The 19,128-nt window shown below is 43.2% G+C and overlaps 1 protein-coding gene across 1 annotated transcript in view; it reads right to left on the bottom strand.

The window, feature by feature from the left end:
• Positions 1 to 9,789: 9,789 nt before the first annotated feature.
• Positions 9,790 to 19,128, bottom strand: part of LOC311245435 (neuronal cell adhesion molecule-like) — a gene marked incomplete at its 5' end in the record, with an annotated part of 30,128 nt that continues 20,789 nt past the window's right edge. The window contains 8 exon segments of the mRNA XM_084335277.1: positions 9,790 to 12,201; positions 15,450 to 15,477; positions 15,480 to 15,527; positions 15,709 to 15,722; positions 15,724 to 15,838; positions 17,052 to 17,213; positions 17,893 to 18,027; positions 18,366 to 18,425. Of these exon segments, the coding sequence (XP_084191403.1) occupies positions 11,955 to 12,201; positions 15,450 to 15,477; positions 15,480 to 15,527; positions 15,709 to 15,722; positions 15,724 to 15,838; positions 17,052 to 17,213; positions 17,893 to 18,027; positions 18,366 to 18,425 (809 nt within the window). The 3' untranslated portion in view covers positions 9,790 to 11,954.

Below are 19,128 nucleotides of genomic sequence, written 5' to 3' on the forward strand. Positions count from 1 at the left end.
TTGTGTATGTTTGTGTTTGACTGTCCTATGCAGTTTTCACGGTGCAAACGGAGCAAACGATGCAACCGTCACTACCTGTACAAACACGGTGCAACGACAACTACCAAAGAAAAGCTACAGTACTGCTATGCTGAAATGCAAAAGAAAAAAGAGAAAATAAATAAAAGCACCTGTACGAAACATAACCGCATCTTTATTTCACCACCAAGCCGGGGGGCAGTTACAGTAAAGGTACCACTTGCATTAGTTAACACGGATCTAGCCGGTCCAGTAAGCAACGAGTCCGTAGGAGGCTTTAGATATGTACAGTCTTTTACAGATGTGTGCTCAGGAGCAGTGTTTGTTTACTTCCTCAAAGCAAAGAGTGACACACGGCAGGCCACAGAGAAATTCCTGGCAGACGTAGCCCCTTATGGTAACGTAGGATGCTTGAGGTCCGACAACGAAACCGAGTTCACAAACAGAGAGTTCCAATCACTGTGTTGAGAAGGTACAAGATAAGACACGAGACGTGACGACGTCACGTCCATATCCCCCACACCAGAATGGAGTGGCAGAGAGGGAATGGCGCACCCTTTTCGAAATGGCTAGGTGTAAGCTAGTAGACAGTAACTTACCTAAGAGCCTATGGCATTATGCGGTGCAAGAAGCCGCTTACACCAGCAACAGGTGCTTTAATAAGCACTCGGGCACCACCCCGTATACAGCACTGACAGGAAAGAAGTGTAATCTAGCCAGAATGCACCGATTTGGATCAGTGTGTTATGCGTACCTGCAGGACAGGGGAAAGCCCGAGTCCAGATGTGTAAAAGGACTTTTTGTAGGGCACGACAAGGGAAGCCCCGCTTTCCTAGTTTATCATCCCGGTAAAGGGAGAGTGCAGAAACACATGCTAGTCAAGTTTGTCACAAAGACAACATGTGAGAGCGAGACACAGACAGAGGAGCCAGAGCTGGACTCCAGAGTAAGGTGTGTAGAAACAGAGACACATCAGCCCAGTGTACTTAGCACGGTCGTGCAGGCAGACAGTCAGCCACCCCCAGAGGGCGATGACGAGGAGCACCCGAGGGTGACGTCAAGTGCCCCAAGAAGTGGGAGGTATCCCTCAAGGGAACACAAACCCCCAAAGTATCTGACAGAATATGCCCGGAAAGGGAGTGACGAGGAGGACAGTACACCTACCCCCGTTGATTACTACTACAGGGTAGTCAGTGGGGTACCCCTGACCTTTAAAGAGGTCACATTGTCCCCCGAATCAAGTAAATGGGAGAGAGCAAGAGATGTGGAGATGAGGTCCCTAGAGGACAACCACACCTTTGCTCCAGCCAAGTTACCAGAGGGCAGACATACAGTGGGAGGGGAATGGGTGTATTCAACCAAGTTACCAGAGGGCAGACATACAGTGGGAGGGGAATGGGTGTATTCAACCAAGTTACCAGAGGGCAGACAGACAGTGGGAGGGAAATGGGTGTATTCAATCCAGGAGGGTATTGAAGGCCACGGCAAATACAAAGTATGGTTCGTAGCTAATTGCTTAAATGCTGAAGGAGGATACTCCATGTTTAAATACTGAAGGAGGATGGCTACATTGCTTAAATGCTGAAGGAGGGTACTCCATGTTTAAATACTGAAGGAGGGTGGCTACACTGCTTAAATGCAGGATGATGATACTCTAGGTCAGGGGTCGGCAACCCTAGGCACGCGTGCCCGCATAGGCACGCGGGAGCATTTTCATTGGCACAGGGCAGCATTAAAAAAAAATTATTTATTTGTTTTAGTTTGCTTTGAAATATTATAGTGAAATATGTTGCACTGTTGTCGCATTTATCTTGTTGAAATCCTCCCACAGGTTTTTTTTGTAAGTTGACTGTTTTGCACACCCCTATGACAGCTATACAGCTGTTCCCATGGTGCTCAGCTGTCAGCAGTCAGCTGGCCTCCCGCACCCGCGCGCAGTTCCCAGGTAATCACAGTGCCGTGGTTGCATTCTGTATGTGCCGTCTTTCATGATGGCAACCCCCGCTAAGAAAGTTAAAGCAAAGGAAATTCGGGCATTCCAGCCCTCATGGACAGACGACTACGGGTTTGTGTGTCAGAAGGACCGTGCTGTGTGTACTTTATGTTTAGAAAATGTAGTTTGCAGGGCGGTTAGGTGGTCGAGCGGAGATTGCGCTCGTCACCAGCCCCGGAGCTGTGAGCTTGATTCGCCTGTTCGAATCCAGCTCACAGCTCCGGGGTTGTCACCAGCTTGGCTGGCCGTCTGCACTGATACAATTGGCTGTATCAGAGGGTGGGAGAAGCTGGCGGGGTGGGTCCGGGTCGTTGTAAACAGCGACTCCTACAGTTCGGTCGGGGCGCCTGCTAAGCGCGGATTGGACGTGAGGGGGATAGTGTGGTCCTCCCACACGCTACGCCCTCTCAATGAGAATCCGCGCTGCCAGGTGAAAAGAAGCGGTGATTGGCTGGACGTGTGTCGGAGGAAGCACGTGGTAGCCTCCACTCTCCCAAATGATCTGACTGTGGGGGGTAAAGCGCAGCGACCAGGAAGGGACTGGGAATCGGCATACGACTAACATTGGGATGGGAGAAAATCGGAGGAAAAATGGAGGGGGAAAAAAGACCAAAAAAAATAAAAAAATAATGTAGTTTGCCGAACGTCAGGTGTGAAACGCCATTTTGAGACAAAGCATCAAAAAAGTTTCAAAGATCAGGCGGATAAGGCAGAATCGATTAAACGTGCCGTGGCACGTGAATCAAAAGGCAAAGAGAAATTTAGTATAAAAGAAATAGAAAGGGCGAAGGATAAGAGAAGAAAGAAATTCAAGGAGGGTCACTGGACCCATACCATACATATTTGCCTTAGTCAGTATCTAATCCTTTGGAGTAGGTATTAAATTTGTCTATACCTGTTCAAGGGCGGTAAACAATCAGTCTTTGTATTAAGTGCCTGGAAAAACAACTGTAGTGGAAACATATAACCAACAATGCTATTCATGTAACCATTTATGTTCACTGCATTCTTTCATATTGTGTTATTATGGGATCCATTTTTGTGTAAGTGTTGTTTGTCTATAAATGTTAATAAAATTTAAGTTTAAAAAAAAAAAAACTTGCCGTGGCCAGGTATGGAAAGCAAGCCAGCACCCTCAAAGTGTTCATGACTGCTAAAAACCACGTAACTGAAGCAAGCTATCGCATTGCTCATTGCATTGCGAAATGTGGCAAGCCATTCACTGATGGCGAGTATATCAAGGAGGCTTTTCTCTGTAGCTCAGATGTTTTGTTTGAAGGCTTGCCAAACAAAGAGACAATCAAATCAAGGATAAAAGATATCCCCATGTCAGCTCGAAGTGTCGAGCGACGCATCAACGAAATCTCAGAAAATATCAGAGAACAGCAAACAGCTGGATTAAAAGATGCTCCGGTGTGCAGCTTAAAGTGACCAACTACAGCCCCAAGATAACGGAGCTCAGTAAAGCAAAACAGGGCCAGGGATCTCACTGACAGCGACAGGTAGGCAGCTGTTTATTTTCCTACACATGGGGCTGCATGTTAACTTGAACGTCTCTCTCTCTCTCTCTCTCTGGCCTTGCTCCGGTGGAGGGATTGGAGGAGGAGGGTGTGCTTTGTGTGTGTGTGTGCCATCATGTTAACGTTAGCCTCAGTTAAACCTTGCGACAACTGAGCTGTGTTCTGTGTTCTGAGCTGTGTTCTGTGTTCTAAGCTGTGTTCTGTGTTCTGAGCTGTGTTCTGGTCATGTGACACTACACATATTTAATTGAGACCCTTTATTATTTCAATTTAGCTGGAAATACATTGATACATCATTCAGTAACATTTTCAGAGCCTTATAACAAAAACATTATTACGGTCACCATTGTGACCAGTGGGATTAATCAACAAATTGTATTCTTTATTTTTCTATTTCATTTTAACATTGCACATGTTAAAAGGGAGAGGGCAACGCCATTTCTTTTTACTCAAAATGTGAGTATTACCAAGTCAACTTGTGTTCTTAAAACAATGACAATAAACATAGTTTTATTAGGTTGAAATAATGTGGTTGTGTACTTATTTTTCTGTTAACTTATTATGGAGCCACATTGAAAAAACCCTCAGAGGAATGAAACCATCCACCTGCACCCTGGATCCCATTCCAACTGCCCTGCTCAAGTCAAACATCCCCAGCATCAGCCCAATCATCACCCAGGCTGTTAACCTCTCCCTTCAAACTGGCCATATCCCATCCGCCCTCAAAGTTGCCATCATCAGCCCCCTCCTAAAGAAGCCCACCCTGGACCCGGAGGTTCTTGCCAACTACAGGCCTATTTCGAACCTTTCCTTCCTATCCAAGGTTTTGGAAAAGGTAGTTGCCTCCCAGCTCCAGGACCACCTTAAAAATAACACCCTGTTCGAGAAGTTCCAGTCAGGCTTTCGCTCATCCCACAGCACGGAAACAGCTCTGCTCAGGGTGACGAATGACCTCCTAATGACCGCTGACGCAGGATCACCATCACTCCTCATCCTCCTCGATCTGACAGCGGCGTTTGACACTGTGGACCACACCATCCTCCTGGAGCGCCTCCACAACACTGTTGGACTGTCGGACCATGCACTACAGTGGTTCCAGTCCTACCTCTTAGGCAGGACTGAATATGTCTCACTGGGAGGACACAAGTCCAGGCTGCTCGAGGTCACCTGTGGTGTTCCGCAGGGGTCGGTTCTTGGTCCCATTCTATTCATCACCTACATGCTCCCCCATGGTCGTGTCATCGGCAGACATGGAATGTCCTTCCACTGTTATGCCGATGACACACAACTCTACATAAAAACGGCCCCAAACCCCTCTGCAGCTCTGTCATGCCTCACCACCTGTCTTGGGGAGATAAAGGCATGGATGAACAGCAACTTCCTCCAACTAAACAGCAAAAAAACAGAGGCACTCCTAATTAGCACCCCTCACCAGGTTCAGTCTTCATCCATATCACATCTCACCTTTGACGGCCAGGTAATACCCCTCTCCCCCTCAGTCACAAATCTGGGGGTTCGATTTGACCCCCACCTGACCTTCAACACCCACATAAAACACCTCTGCAAGACCTCATTCTATCACCTAAAAAACATATCAAAACTCCGTCCCATTCTAACCCTGTCAGATGCAGAGAAGCTTGTCCATGCCTTTATCTCCTCAAGACTGGACTACTGTAACGGACTTTTCATCGGGATTCCTGGCAAGAGCATCCAAAAGCTGCAATACATCCAGAACAGCGCTGCCAGGATCCTGATGAGAGTCCGTAAACACGATCACATAACCCCCATCCTCCACTCACTACACTGGCTCCCCGTCTCATCCCGGATCAACTACAAAATCCTGACGATCACCCATAACTGCATAAACGGACACGCACCCCTCTACCTTCAGGAAATCATCACTCCACAATCCCTCACCCGCACCCTCAGATCTGCAGGTAGCCTGCTCCTTCAGGTCCCCAATACCCGGCTCTGCACCATGGGTGACCGAGCCTTCTGCACGGCTGCACCACGCCTGTGGAACAGCCTCCCCATCCAGCTGAGGGCAACACAGCCTGGACTCTTTTAAAACAGGCCTGAAAACCTACCTATTCAAAAAGGCCTTTGACTGTTCGCTTTTAATTTAAATTTTATTGCGCTGTTGTTATTAATTGTCTGTTTATACTATGTTTTTAATTAACTATGTTCTATTTTTATCTTACTTTTATTCTGTATTTTATTTTATTTGTTTTACTAATAACTATTTTATTTAAAAAAATGTTAACTATGTTTTAACCCTGTAGTGTACAGTAGCACTTTGGGATCCCAGCGAACAAAAAGTGCATTACAAATCCAATCTATTATTATTATTATGGATTGTAAACTTAAAACCTTAATGCACAGTAACTGAACTCAATCTTGTTAAGTTCTGGTAACTTATTGTTTTTTTTTTACAGTGTAGTCTTGCGATCAATCGAAACTTCTTTACACGTTATACCTCACATTCACCCATTCATTCACACATTGTGGTGTTCTCCATTAGGCCTGTAGGTGGAGCTACGACACAGCATTGATTGATTGATTGATTGAAAACTTTATTAACAGATTGCAGAATGGGTACAGTACAGTACAGCTCAATACATACAATTGTTAAGGGGATGCAGACCAGAGAAAGACTTTCGTCTTGTTTAAAGGGGAACTATCTTATAAATGGCCTTTTTGAGTGTTTAGCATTGTTTCCTAGCTATGTGAACTTATATTAATATGATCTATGTCTCAAAATTCTCATATTGGCGCATTCTTCCAATTCTCCTCTCACAATATTCACCCTCACTGAACTGAGTCATTTGAAAATGTGCCCTATATGTGATGTCATAAAGACACTGCTGCATGTTAATGTTCAGGCGACGCCGCCGCTGCGCAGTGGTTTAGGAGCCCAGGCTCAAAACAGCTCGAGATCTTGAGGTAGAAAAATGCTGTTTTTGAGGACTTGATTAGAAATACAAAACAATGAATAAAAAAAATATATATATTACAGAGGTGTTCCATAGACTCACAGGAATTGTGTAAAAGTGCCCAAATAGTGAAAGAAATAGTAAAATAGTTCCCCTTTAACATACAGTACAGCACACGTACAGTACACACACCGATGGTGGAGGCAGCCCATGTGGCATTTTGGATGTGTCCAAAAATGAATGGGCAAATGTGAGTGAAATGGTCGCACTGTATGCAGCTGTTTGTCTGCATTGCATTCCCCCCCCAACTCAGATTTAGGGTTGATACAACCATCATAATAATATTGTTAATAATAACAATAACAATAATGATGTAATAATGTAAAAATTATAATTAAAAATACCTGATTATGAGGAAAAAAAATTACGATGCATGGAATATTGTTGATATGGCACACTAGTTACAACTATATTTCAAACTGGCACTTCATGTCAAAAAGGTTGCTGACCCCTGCTCTATACCGAATAGGGTGTTTTTGAAGATGCGGGGCATTTTGTCAACATCATTTAAAATAATGGACACTGTGTATATATGAAGACTGTTGTTTATGAGGGCAACCAGGGAACCATTGTGATTGCTAGGAACCCAGTGTACCGACATAGATGTAAACATGTCGATATAGAAAATATCATCTCATCAGATCTGTCATCAGAGAAGAAAGAATGACACTGATTTATTGTCCAAACGGACGACAGGGTAGCAGACACTATGAGGAAACCTGTTCCAAATTGAAATTGAAGAGATTTGCAAAGGTCATGTTTAATGATGTTTTGGATTATGTTATTTCCTTTGTAAAATGTTTTTCGGAGAAGTTATCCAGTATGCTAATACAACCCTAAGTGGGAGTGTTGAAGTCAGAGGTTCTATGTAGGATTGTTAGTAACTGTCTAACTGCATATATAACTGTTTCCACTAGAGGGCGCTCTAGGCGGAGCCACTCAAGACACCACCAGGTGGCGAGTATAAATAGAGATGTCTCCTCCCACTCTACCTCTTTCCCCCCCAGCCTCTCAGTGAGAGGAGAACTCTAGAACTGCTCATACCATGTGAATGAATAAACCACGCCAGTTAAAGGCTAAAGATAGAAACCATGCCTCTTGACCACATTATTGTCGCCCTATAGCCGGATTCTGTCAACAGTAGTTATCAGAAAAGTAAACGGACTATAGTGCTATGCGTGTAAGGAAACCATACCTGTATGGCCTTTATGGTTGTCGTTTCCATGGACATGTGGAAAATTACATAATATGATATTATTTATTCAATAAGGGAAATAATATGAGTAAAGATAGCACCGGTTAGTTTACTTTCTGTTTGAGAGATGATTGACTCTCTGCGTAGGAGTGTGCGCGTGTGTAGGATCTCAGATAATGCAGCTTTAATAAAGGGGAACACCACTCAAATAAAAAAAAATTTATGTTATTCCATTGCCTAAGACAGTTCAATCAATATTTGCGAACATGAGCTACACCAAAGCCAGAAACCAGAAACTAGTGATGACATCAAGTAGGCTACTGTATAGTCTGGAGCTGCTCCATTGACAATGAATAGAAGACGGATTTTGTGGACTCACAGAACATTTGTTTTATTTTTGTATAGCAAACTACTTTATTCTGTAGTAAGTAGTGGTCTCAGTTCTGAAACAGAAAATGTACATATGAACTCAGAGCATTCCCCTGTGTGCTCTCAGAGTCATCTATAAAATCTTTCCCAATTAATTGGAGAAGCTTCAGACTTTATACTTGATGACATCACACGTTTGAGTTTTAACCTCAACTTTTGTGAGGGAAACATATAATAGACTTCATATTGGGGGGGAAAAACAATCAAAGACAATCATTCCTCTGAAAGAAGAATCCATTTTAATGACCGCTATTAATACCGTGAACACTCCCCTGAGATATTCCCAAATGATTTCACCAAGGAGAAGGAGTGAACCGGAGTGAACAGAAGGCAAAGTGTCCTTGCCAAGGGGAGAGAAGTGTGTCCAGGAGACACCCACCAGACGTCCCTGCTTCCTGACACCAGCGCTGTGTGATCATTTACCAGATGGCGGGTGCTGCTCTCTCGCTATTACACTGACAATATAACGGCAATGGAACGCCACGCGGGAACGCCAAGAAGATGGAGCCCAACTGTCGTGTTCCACGAGGCCCGACTACAGCTGGTTAACCCGGCGAGGACTGTAGCGGACTGGCATATTTACACAGCCCCCCCCCCCCCTCTACATGGGGTTTTGGTGTTTCTGTGTGTTCTTACCTTTCTCCTGTCATGCAGTGTCAGATTCTCCTGGAATTTGATGTTTGTTTTCGCACCATTTCACTCCTTCACTCAGATGCTGTTTCTAAATATATCCCAGGTACAAGCAACGGGAGCTGTTATTGTAGCATCCTTCCCATGCCAAAAGATCTTTACATACACATGCACACACATGCATGTACAGACACAAACACATGTACACACGTACACAACTCAAATCTCAATTACAGTTGTTGCCTTAATGTGTATTGCATTTGTGTATGGGTTTTTGCCTATTAGCCTACAAGTTCTCATTTTGTATCTTTAAAAATGGATATTTATTGTATGTTTTTAGTTAATTGTTTTGTTTTTTATTTCTATCTATAGCATCTGTGAAAGTATCTTATTTGCTATATACTTAATCCTTGTTTTTATCTTTTGTATTGATCTATGCATTAACTGTTTTATGTATTGTGTTGTGTGGACCCCAGGAAGACTAGCTGGGAGCCATGGCACCAGCTAATGGGGATCCTTAATAAAAACAAAACAAACTTGGGCGCGTACACACACACATATACACAGAGAAGACACCCACACACAAGTGCCATATTATTATATAAGGTGTGGAATTATAATGGTCCTCTGTGAGGCTACTGTGATTTCCGCTGCCTAAGTCTCCTGCGGTGATGGGTTGAAGCAGACTGATATGATGACACAGAACCGCTACGTTGCGTCATGAATAATTCATGAGCGCATCATGTAACACTTAAGCGAGCAGCAGCCAAGCTGAATGGCAACATTCATATGGCTCAGCGGATCTCATATTCACATTGCACAGCTTCACTCAGTTCACTGTGGATAATGGCATCCATTCAGAATGAAAAAGACAATTAAAGCAGATAATTATATTTTATTTATTCATTCATTATATTTCCAGGAGCTTGAATTTCATTTCTAAGTGGAGAAACTTAAATAGAGAGAAAGAGCGAGAAAGATAAAGTAATAGTTAGTACAAATCTGTGTTTTGTTTTGTTTTTAATACAAAAAACATTTTGCAATACTGTCACAAAAGAATATGGTTTTGGCAGTACATTGGTACCGCTTGTATAACCAACACAAACCAGAGTGATATATCGCTGTACACCGGCGGGTGCTTGGACCCAACATATCGTCATATTATTATACAGAATGGAAGTTCAGATACCTACTGTACTAGACAACAGAATCAGAACACCATCAGAATTCAAACTCGGGAGCAACCTTTTTTTGTCCAGTTAGTTACATAACGACATACACTGTTCACAGCAAATAAAATAAAAAATAAAACAAAAAAGGAAATATACCAGAGTATGCATATAATCTCTAGAAGTATATTCTATATTGAACACAGCTCTATCGACAAGTTAAACCTTCTCATGCACGGTACGGCTGCACATGCCCTCTATTCCTGTACAGTCAATTAGGGAATATATTTACAAATTCAACAAATATTCTACATAATATATAAAAAAAAAAAACTTGATGCAAGTTAAGAAAAAAAAAAAAGGAAACCCTGATCCCATCCATCCAGGCCGTCAGGTTTAGTTACTGTAGTACACATTTAGTGCACATTTAGCACACGCATGTGTACTGTAGTACACGTCAACAGTTCTCGTCTAGAAGGAATTTGATAATGGCATCCCACAAACGCACACGTCTAAACACTCGCGTCATGGATATCCACACACACACACACACACACACACACACACACACACACACACACACACACACACACACACACACACACACACACACACACACACACACACACACACACACACACACACACACACACACACTCTCTCTCACACACACACACACACACACTGCAGAAATACAATCAAACAATTTATGGCCGACTGGAGCCTTTGAAAATGCACTGAGAAAGGTTTATACAACGTTCTAGCTGTGTCCAGTATGAGTGCGTTGTAGGCTTTGGGCTACTTCTCTAAAAAGACGACTACATGAATGTCCTCTTCCTTCTCCAGCTCGTACTCATTGTCCCCCGGGTTGGGACAGTCCTTCAGTCCTATCTCTCTGTGTCCGTCCCAGTCTCTGAACCCTGGGACATGTATTTTTGTCAAGTTTGAATTGAACCAGTGTTCCGGGGAAAAAGGCACAACCTGCTGAAGACCACCCAGCAACACACACACACACACACACACACACACACACACGCACACACGCACACACACACACACACACACACACACACACACACACACACACACACACACAGTCGTAGGAAGCAGGAATCAGTACTAGGCGGCAGAGGAATTGGTCTCCCGTATAGGCCTGCGGGTCAAGGTCATGTGTGAGGTGGAACCAATCAGAGGAGGTCACATGCAGGGGTCAAAAGGTTGAGAGATCATGGGCGCTGAATGATGACATGACATGCAGCGTTTTTTGCTTCCTCCATCACAGGTGCACTTGCGGTGATTGACAGTGACAGGTGCAGGACGCATGGATGCAGTGATGGACACAACCTCGAGCATGCTCTGTTCCCCATCGTCCCGTTTTAACATGGCTCTCTTCATAGACACACTCTACATCCTTTACCATGGTCCACTGTAAACGCGAGATGAATCCGCGTCATGAAATACAGCTTCTTGCACAAGCTTGGGTTTCGACACAGTTGTCTCTTACACACACAATATAATGTTTCGACCAATAAAAAGAAACTGTTCAGATGAGCACTGCATAGTCCAATAATAGATTCCAGGTAAAGAATACTATAGTTGTTAATCTCAAAGGGTTAATTACCGTAATATATGGTTGCAGATCATTTCGGGGGGGGGTTCATGCGCGGTATTTGAATCGGATCGTCCGGTTCAACTAACCGTCTAAATGCTGCTTGGACAATAATAAGCCAAGGGGAAGTTTCCGCACAAAAATAAAATAAAAGATTTCCAAGACATACATTCCTCCGGTCGTCTTCCACTTCCTGTGAGCGAACAACAGTTTCTCGTGTCTCAAAGTGTGCAACAGCGGGAATGGGCATGTGATGAATAAGCCACACAGTGATGGGACAGCCATCGTCAGATATAGGCGGGTGGGTGGATGGGGTGTGGGGGGTATGAAACCGTCGGTGCAGCACATCCTACTGTCTGCCTGTCTGTCTATCTGATTGGCTGCCTCTTGTCTAGCTGCTACACGAAGGAGTTCAAGGAGTTCATGGCGTTAACGGGGGAGGGGGCCTCAGAGCTCTCGTGGCCCTCAGCCGTGTCCCTGCTGACGCTCTTGCCGCTATACTGGCCGATAAACGAGCCATCCTCGTTGAACTGTCCGTCTCCGCCTTCCCCGTAGTCTACTAAACTGTCGTCACTGTCGCCTCTCTTTACCGTCCCGTTAGACGGCGTGCGGCTCCCTTTTAACGGTTTATGGTCGTCATTGTCACTGAGGGAGGAAATAACATGCGGGCGTTACAGGTGGAATGATGTGGCAACAGAGGAGGTTAGTGGCCATTTTCTTTTTTCTTTTTTTTTCTTTTATTTCTTTTTTAGCTTGGAGTGAGAAGTTTGTTTTGACCTCTACCTCAATTTGATAGAACGTTGGTAAAAAATAAAAATAATGCTGATTGAATTTGTCACACTAGGATGGTTGATTTCATACGCCTTCTCTTCAAGATGTAAACTCAGCATGTTTCACTTAATTGGATGTTTGAATTTTGTCTCGCTCCAAGTCAAAAAATAATAATAAAGGGAAAAAAACGGTAGCAGTGAATGGTTAGTTGGTTTCCATCACGCAACAGGGGAATACAGTTCAGGCATTCATCATACTCTTTTTCAAATTCCCCCTGAAACCAAACATGAAGTGGTAAACATGTTGTTTGACATAAGCCCCCCCCCCCCCCCCCCCCCCCCCCAACAAAGGTTGCAATGAAAACAGAAAATTCCAAGGCAATGATGTGACGAAAACATGAAAAGCAAAGATTTCAGCCAACATCCCACAAAGCAAGCAAGGTAATTACACTGTGGCAAACATGAAGGATCTGCAAAGAAAGCTTTCTTTGGACATCAGTTAGTCGACATTAAACATACATGATCTGAAGACTAATGAGAAAAATGTAATACCATTGAATCATTAAGCCTCCATAATGCTGTTGCGCTGCAAATACTAATAACCCCTTTAAAAAATATATATGTGAATTATCAGCCAATAACAGAACACTAAAACATTAAAATCTCTTTTGGACATAATCAAATGAAAGCATAACAACTAAAGCTGATCCATATAATAATATACACGCATTATGAAGACTTTATGATCATAATATTACAATTGATGACAATGCGGGAAAACCTGGGATGGTTACACAGCAGGCAGTGGCAGTAGGACTGGACTATCACGAACCCTTAGTTAGTCTGATAACAACAACTGATTACCTTCCCTGAGAATCTCTTGCAAAGTGACCTAAAACACAATACTTTCATACCTCTTGGATGCTTTAGCTTTGCACTTAATAACCGTCCATTACCTGCCTGTAAATTATTTTGCTTGTTGATTTGTATGGTTGTATTTCTATTTTAACTGATTGTTTGTCAATCTTGTACGTTAGTATGTTTCTTCCCTCTGTGTAATCCCGGCATCACTGTAAATGAGGGCCACACCCTCAATTGATTTCAGATAATCTTTAATAAAGGTAGATGATGATGATGATGATGATGATGATGATGATGAGACCTACATCCTCCAAGTCACAGAAAGCAGGAGGAACAAACACAGTGATCAGACACAGAGAACCAGCTCTGATTCCACACTGGCACACATGGTACAAAATAAGGGTGTACTGTGTGGGATTGTCTCACTGTGACTGAGCCTGGATCAATAATAAACGGTGCGCTCATCGCTCACACGTCCCTCACAAGATGTGTTGTCATTTCAACATTGCACGTGTAACCAGGTACAGACCCTGTATGGCATTTACGTCATATACACAATAGTCTGGAAGAATTCCAATTAAACTGCTAAGGGAACAGCCAGGCCCTCAAGCGTATTTTGTTTTTTTTACTCTTTTACTAGTTCTAGTGTTCTTTTTACTCCTTACTAGTTTTAGTCTTGCTTATTTTATATTCTTTCTTTTTTTTACTCTCTTGCTAGCTTTTATGTTCTTTTACAATGTAGCGCTTTAAAACTTTAAAGCGCCCTACAAATCAAATATATTATTATTATTATTATTATTATTATTATTATTATTATTATTATTATTATTATTATTATTATTATTATTATTATTATTATTATTATTATTATTATAATACTAGTATGCCATCCTAGAGTCAAACAACAACGGCTCAGTTGAGTGTAGTTATGCATTTATTGACATCATGGTTCCCGGTTGCTGACCTCGAGGACGTCGCATGGGTAGGAAGAATGATTCTCACCAAGGCACTCCAAATTGTACACGTTCGCCTTGTGATTTATTGTCCAACTATGCTGTTATGTGAATTGATGTCCATAAGAGGAGCTCCTTTAGGGTGTAAATAGCCCCCCTCTTGTTGGGATTATAAAGTAGATGGAATTATAAGAATGGTAGATGGAATTATAAGAATGGCTGCATGGTATAAACAGCATGAATCAACACTAGCAAGTAGCCAATCGCGTCCCTCAAACATGCCAATGATTTCATAATTGATCCATGTACATCTATAACGTATATATGAATAATTTCATTCCAGACATTATTGCCTACAGCAAGTTTCATATATCAGATGGTCACACCATGCATATCACACATATATATATATATCGATATGTATTTATCACAGCATAAAATTCATAGAACCAATTTATGATACAAAAAGTAATATCAAATATAAAAGCAAAACCATCTTAGAAATTGACATATACAAAAGAATGCTCCAAAACTCTAGTTATACATGAGTATAAAGTGCTTGATTTTTCTTGATACTGCGTGCGATTGGAGAAGCAGCCTATGAGAGAGGATGCTAGCAAGCATGGCTAGATAACTGCTGTTAGTTAGCAGGGATGGTAGTTTCAATGAGTTCAATAATATTAAGCTTATGTATGTTAACGTAGCAATACTCTAAGCAAATTATTAATATTCTACATACAAACACTGCATAAGGATAGCTTATTAGTTATATGAGATGTATTACTTATGGACAACTTAAGATGCCACAAATTAATTTAGCTTCCGTACTTATTTTTTGAAATGCCCAAACCCCTAATCCTTCAAACTGAGACCTGATTTACGAGTCCTGCTTCTCAAATGACACTACAGTGTCATATCAAGTGCACGCACGCACACGTGCACACACACACACACACACACACACACACACACACACACACACACACACACACACACACACACACACACACACACACACACACACAACACAACATATACAATCCAGCACACACAAATACTATGCTCAATCCACGATGTCCAAGAACGGAGAGGAGAGGGGAAGAGGCCTGTGCTGCAGAGGGAGCTCAGAGAGGGCTGATTTCCCACGGTGGTCCATGGATGTTCGTTGGAGGCCAGCTGTAAAGGCTGAGAGGAGGGAAGGGATGGGCAGAGCTCCAGCCCAGCTAGAGGGACCAGGCATGGGGCGGGGGAGTAGGGAATGGTTGGGGGTGGAGGGCGGCCTCCAGGGGGCAGAGTCACCTAGTCTCACCTGTATTCCCCAAAAGTACAGTCTTCGTCTTCATGGGCTGAAACTCTGGGTCTGTGTGGGCGTCCTCCTTCTCTTTCACTGGAGAGACGAGACGAGATGTGACTGAGCAGAGAAGAGGCACTGTGTGTGTGTTTCTACCACAATTCATATGATTAGTGTGAACGTAGTGTGTGTGCGTGTGTGTGTGTGTGTGTGTGTGTGTGTGTGTGGTGTGTGTGTGTGTGTGTGTGTGTGTGTGTGTGTGTGTGTGTGTACTCACCAGGGTATTGCCTCCTTATTTCTCTGGATGAAGCAGATGATGAGGAGGACGAGGATGAGGAGGGCGATGGCGCACATGAGGCCGATGAACCAGCCCTGCGTGGCGATGTCCACCTGTCTGCTCGCCATCGCTGGCCAGACGAAGAAGAGGAGGACACATTAACGACCGCTCTACTACCTTCTCCCCCTGTGGGAGGATGGTGAAGATCTACAGCTCTGTTATTATCCCATAGTTATGTGTATGAAGATACAATCCAGGATTAATTTCATTTTTCATTTTGGGTTTATACTGATCTTCTTGAGAGTTTTATTTGGAAGACCTCTCAAACCAGTAATAACTCATATTTGTATCAGAGTCTCAAACAATACATGTCAGAGTGAGAAGAACTTCTTCAGTCCAATACAGTACATTGCTATACAAACAACGTTAGTGGCCAGAACCACAGTGCCTTCATAACGTCCCATACTGTAATCAAGGATTGTGCCTTTAGAGAATAAAAGCCAAAAATTGGAGGAATCGTGAAATTTGAAGTACCTACTAATAGTAATTAGCATTTTAATTCATGAGTAGATTATGACCGTGCATTGTTATTGAAGAACAGCCTTCCTGTTAGAAACGTTAAATGTCGATGGATTTAGCTTTCAGTAAGTTAAACATGTTATTGTAAACATATAACATTAACGTATGACCTAAGATGAATGGCAGCTTAGGTGTGATGTTTAAATTAGAAAGTCTCTCATGTTTCTCTCACACACACACACACACACACACACACACACACATACACACACACACATACATACACATACACATACACACACGCACACACACACACACACACACACACACACACACACACACACACACACACACACACACACACACACACACACACACACACACACACACACACACACACACACACATTATTATAAGTATTAACTGCAGGAGGGGGGTCAAATTAGTTTGAAAATTAAAACACAAAACACACACTAATCTTCTATATGAGAATGATTTCCATCGTCCATACTTCTCTTATGTAATCACAATGTCTACAGCACTGACTGTAAATTGTGCTGAAACTCAACCGCACAACAAGACAGAATGGAATCATGCAGGTCACTATTCATACTGTTGTCTACTTCACTACTGAACATGCCCGGGTACAGGTCCATTAGAAAGACCCCAAACAGACCGGTTAAACCCATGGCGGACTGGGTTATATGTAGGCACAAAACACCCACAAACTACCGCACATGTTACACACGACACAAGGCAAGGCCAGGCGGAGGTGTAGGCGGAGCCGAGGCGGAGGTGCGACCGCGCCCCGCGAGCTGCCTCACCTGGGACTTTAACAAATATCTCTTCGGAGTGGTGGGTGGCCTGGTCGGAGTGACCCCTAGCCACCAGGCGCACCCTATAGGATAGTCCCTCCTTTAAGCCCCGCAGCATATAGTTCTGAGAGCCGTTTACATACTCCTTCTGCCACTCCTCTTCACTTCCACCTGTTGGTTGTGGAAGAGAGGAACTTTGAGGGAGGGAACGCAGCGGAGGACAGGTCCATGGAGGTCATGCAATGATGGGTCTTTTTTTGATCAGTTGTCATGATGAGCTACTTCACTGAAATACTAGGTTACTATCATGGGATTACACACTACTGTCAAAACTATATTAGCTTTCACTAGATGAGTATTTATGGAATTGTGGAGCAAATAAATCAAGTATGAATGATAAATACGGTGAGGGTTTGATATATTCATCAAGTTGGGAGCAAATCCCTGCTCAAACTAGCTACAGGGTAGGTGTGAGAGAACCATACTACAAAAGCAGATTAGGCTTTTCCTTTTCAATCAAAATCGATGGGCGCAAAAAATTAGGCTGTTTATATGCAGCTTTGTGTACCGTTCTGCATAAGTTCATGCCAGCTGTTTGTAGGCTATACACTGAGCTCTAGCCAATAACACTGCTAAGTCAATAAGCAATCCAATGATCTCTAGGCAATAGTGTGGCTAAGTCATTAACAATTCAATCACGGCCTTGTGTTTATCACATCTGGGTCCATATTGGCAGCGGCCAGCATCACCTCGACCTGGCAATGTTTCTGTGGGCCTGCAGAAGCCCATAATGAAGTAGGAGTCTCTTGCCACCTATATGATGAATGAAATGAAAGGGAATGCAGCTTACTGTTGTCTACTACGTATTCTACATAAACACTGTTCTCAGGGCCCCAGGACTCAGGGCCCCAGTCCCAGCTGATCAGGGCCCCCTCCTCTCCCACCGAAGAGCTAAGGTTCCCAAACGCCGGAGCCGTTGGCCGCGCTGAGCACACAAGAGAGGAGACAACCATGAAACAACGGTGCTGCTGGTCAAACAGCAGGTCAGTAAACGACTGGAAAGCATTGTCTCTTTGTTCTGACGGACCCGTTGCTATTGAGATAGGTCAACTGCAAGCAACACATTTATTGACATGATATATATATACGATTCTAGATTCTAGACTACATTGAAGCCAATTTTCTTTCGCCCTGCTCTTCCCTCACCACATGAATTAGAATCTACTGAGTAAAAAAACATCAAATCTAAATACAGCACACATTAGCTACAAGTACTAGTCAGATACGTTTGTCTAGACTACAGGATCACGGCAGTATCTGTACCCTTGTGGTGTGGGTGGCGTGGAGGAGACCGTGCTATGGGATGGGAGGGTTGGGTTCTCCCTGAAACAACATGGAGAGGATAAAGAACACTGCGCACACACACACACGCACACACAAACACATACAGACAAAGAGACACACAGAGACACACACACACACAGCAAGAGACACACAAACCACAAGCAAGAGATAGACAGTACAGCAGACAGTGAAGTAGTAATACAGTGCGGTCCATTCAGCGGCACGCCGTGCATGCGAAAAAGCCCACGCCATGCAGAGGGTGTGACACCGCCAGACATGAGCAGACGGTCATCAGCAGCCACAAGGGGAGGGGGGAGGGGGGGGGGGCAAAGTCTTCATAAGCAACACATTACAGAGCTGCCGACTCTCATGCAAATGAGACTCATGCAAATGACCCCCTATTCTATTTCTCATTCCTCTAATAAAAATACAAATAATATTTAATTATTTTAATATAATAATTTTTTTTACATATGATTATGTAAACATTCAGTATAATAAATATCAACCTGCCTCGGCACACAGCATTTCATTTTGAGCATTTCGGATAGACTCCAGTAGTGCTCTACATCGGAGGCTTAGAATTTGCAAAGCAAATAACACTATTACTACTACTATAGTTATAGTCCATGTTCTTTGATGTTGTTTAGAGTGTAGGTAACGTTAGCTAACATGATTCGCCTATGGGAGATTACCTCGCAAATGCAGAACATGCTCTGTCTGTGTATGTGTGTTTACTCGT

This window comes from Notolepis coatsorum (genome assembly GCF_963971535.1).
Source record: "Notolepis coatsorum genome assembly, chromosome: 18".
Lineage (NCBI taxonomy): Eukaryota > Metazoa > Chordata > Actinopteri > Aulopiformes > Paralepididae > Notolepis > Notolepis coatsorum.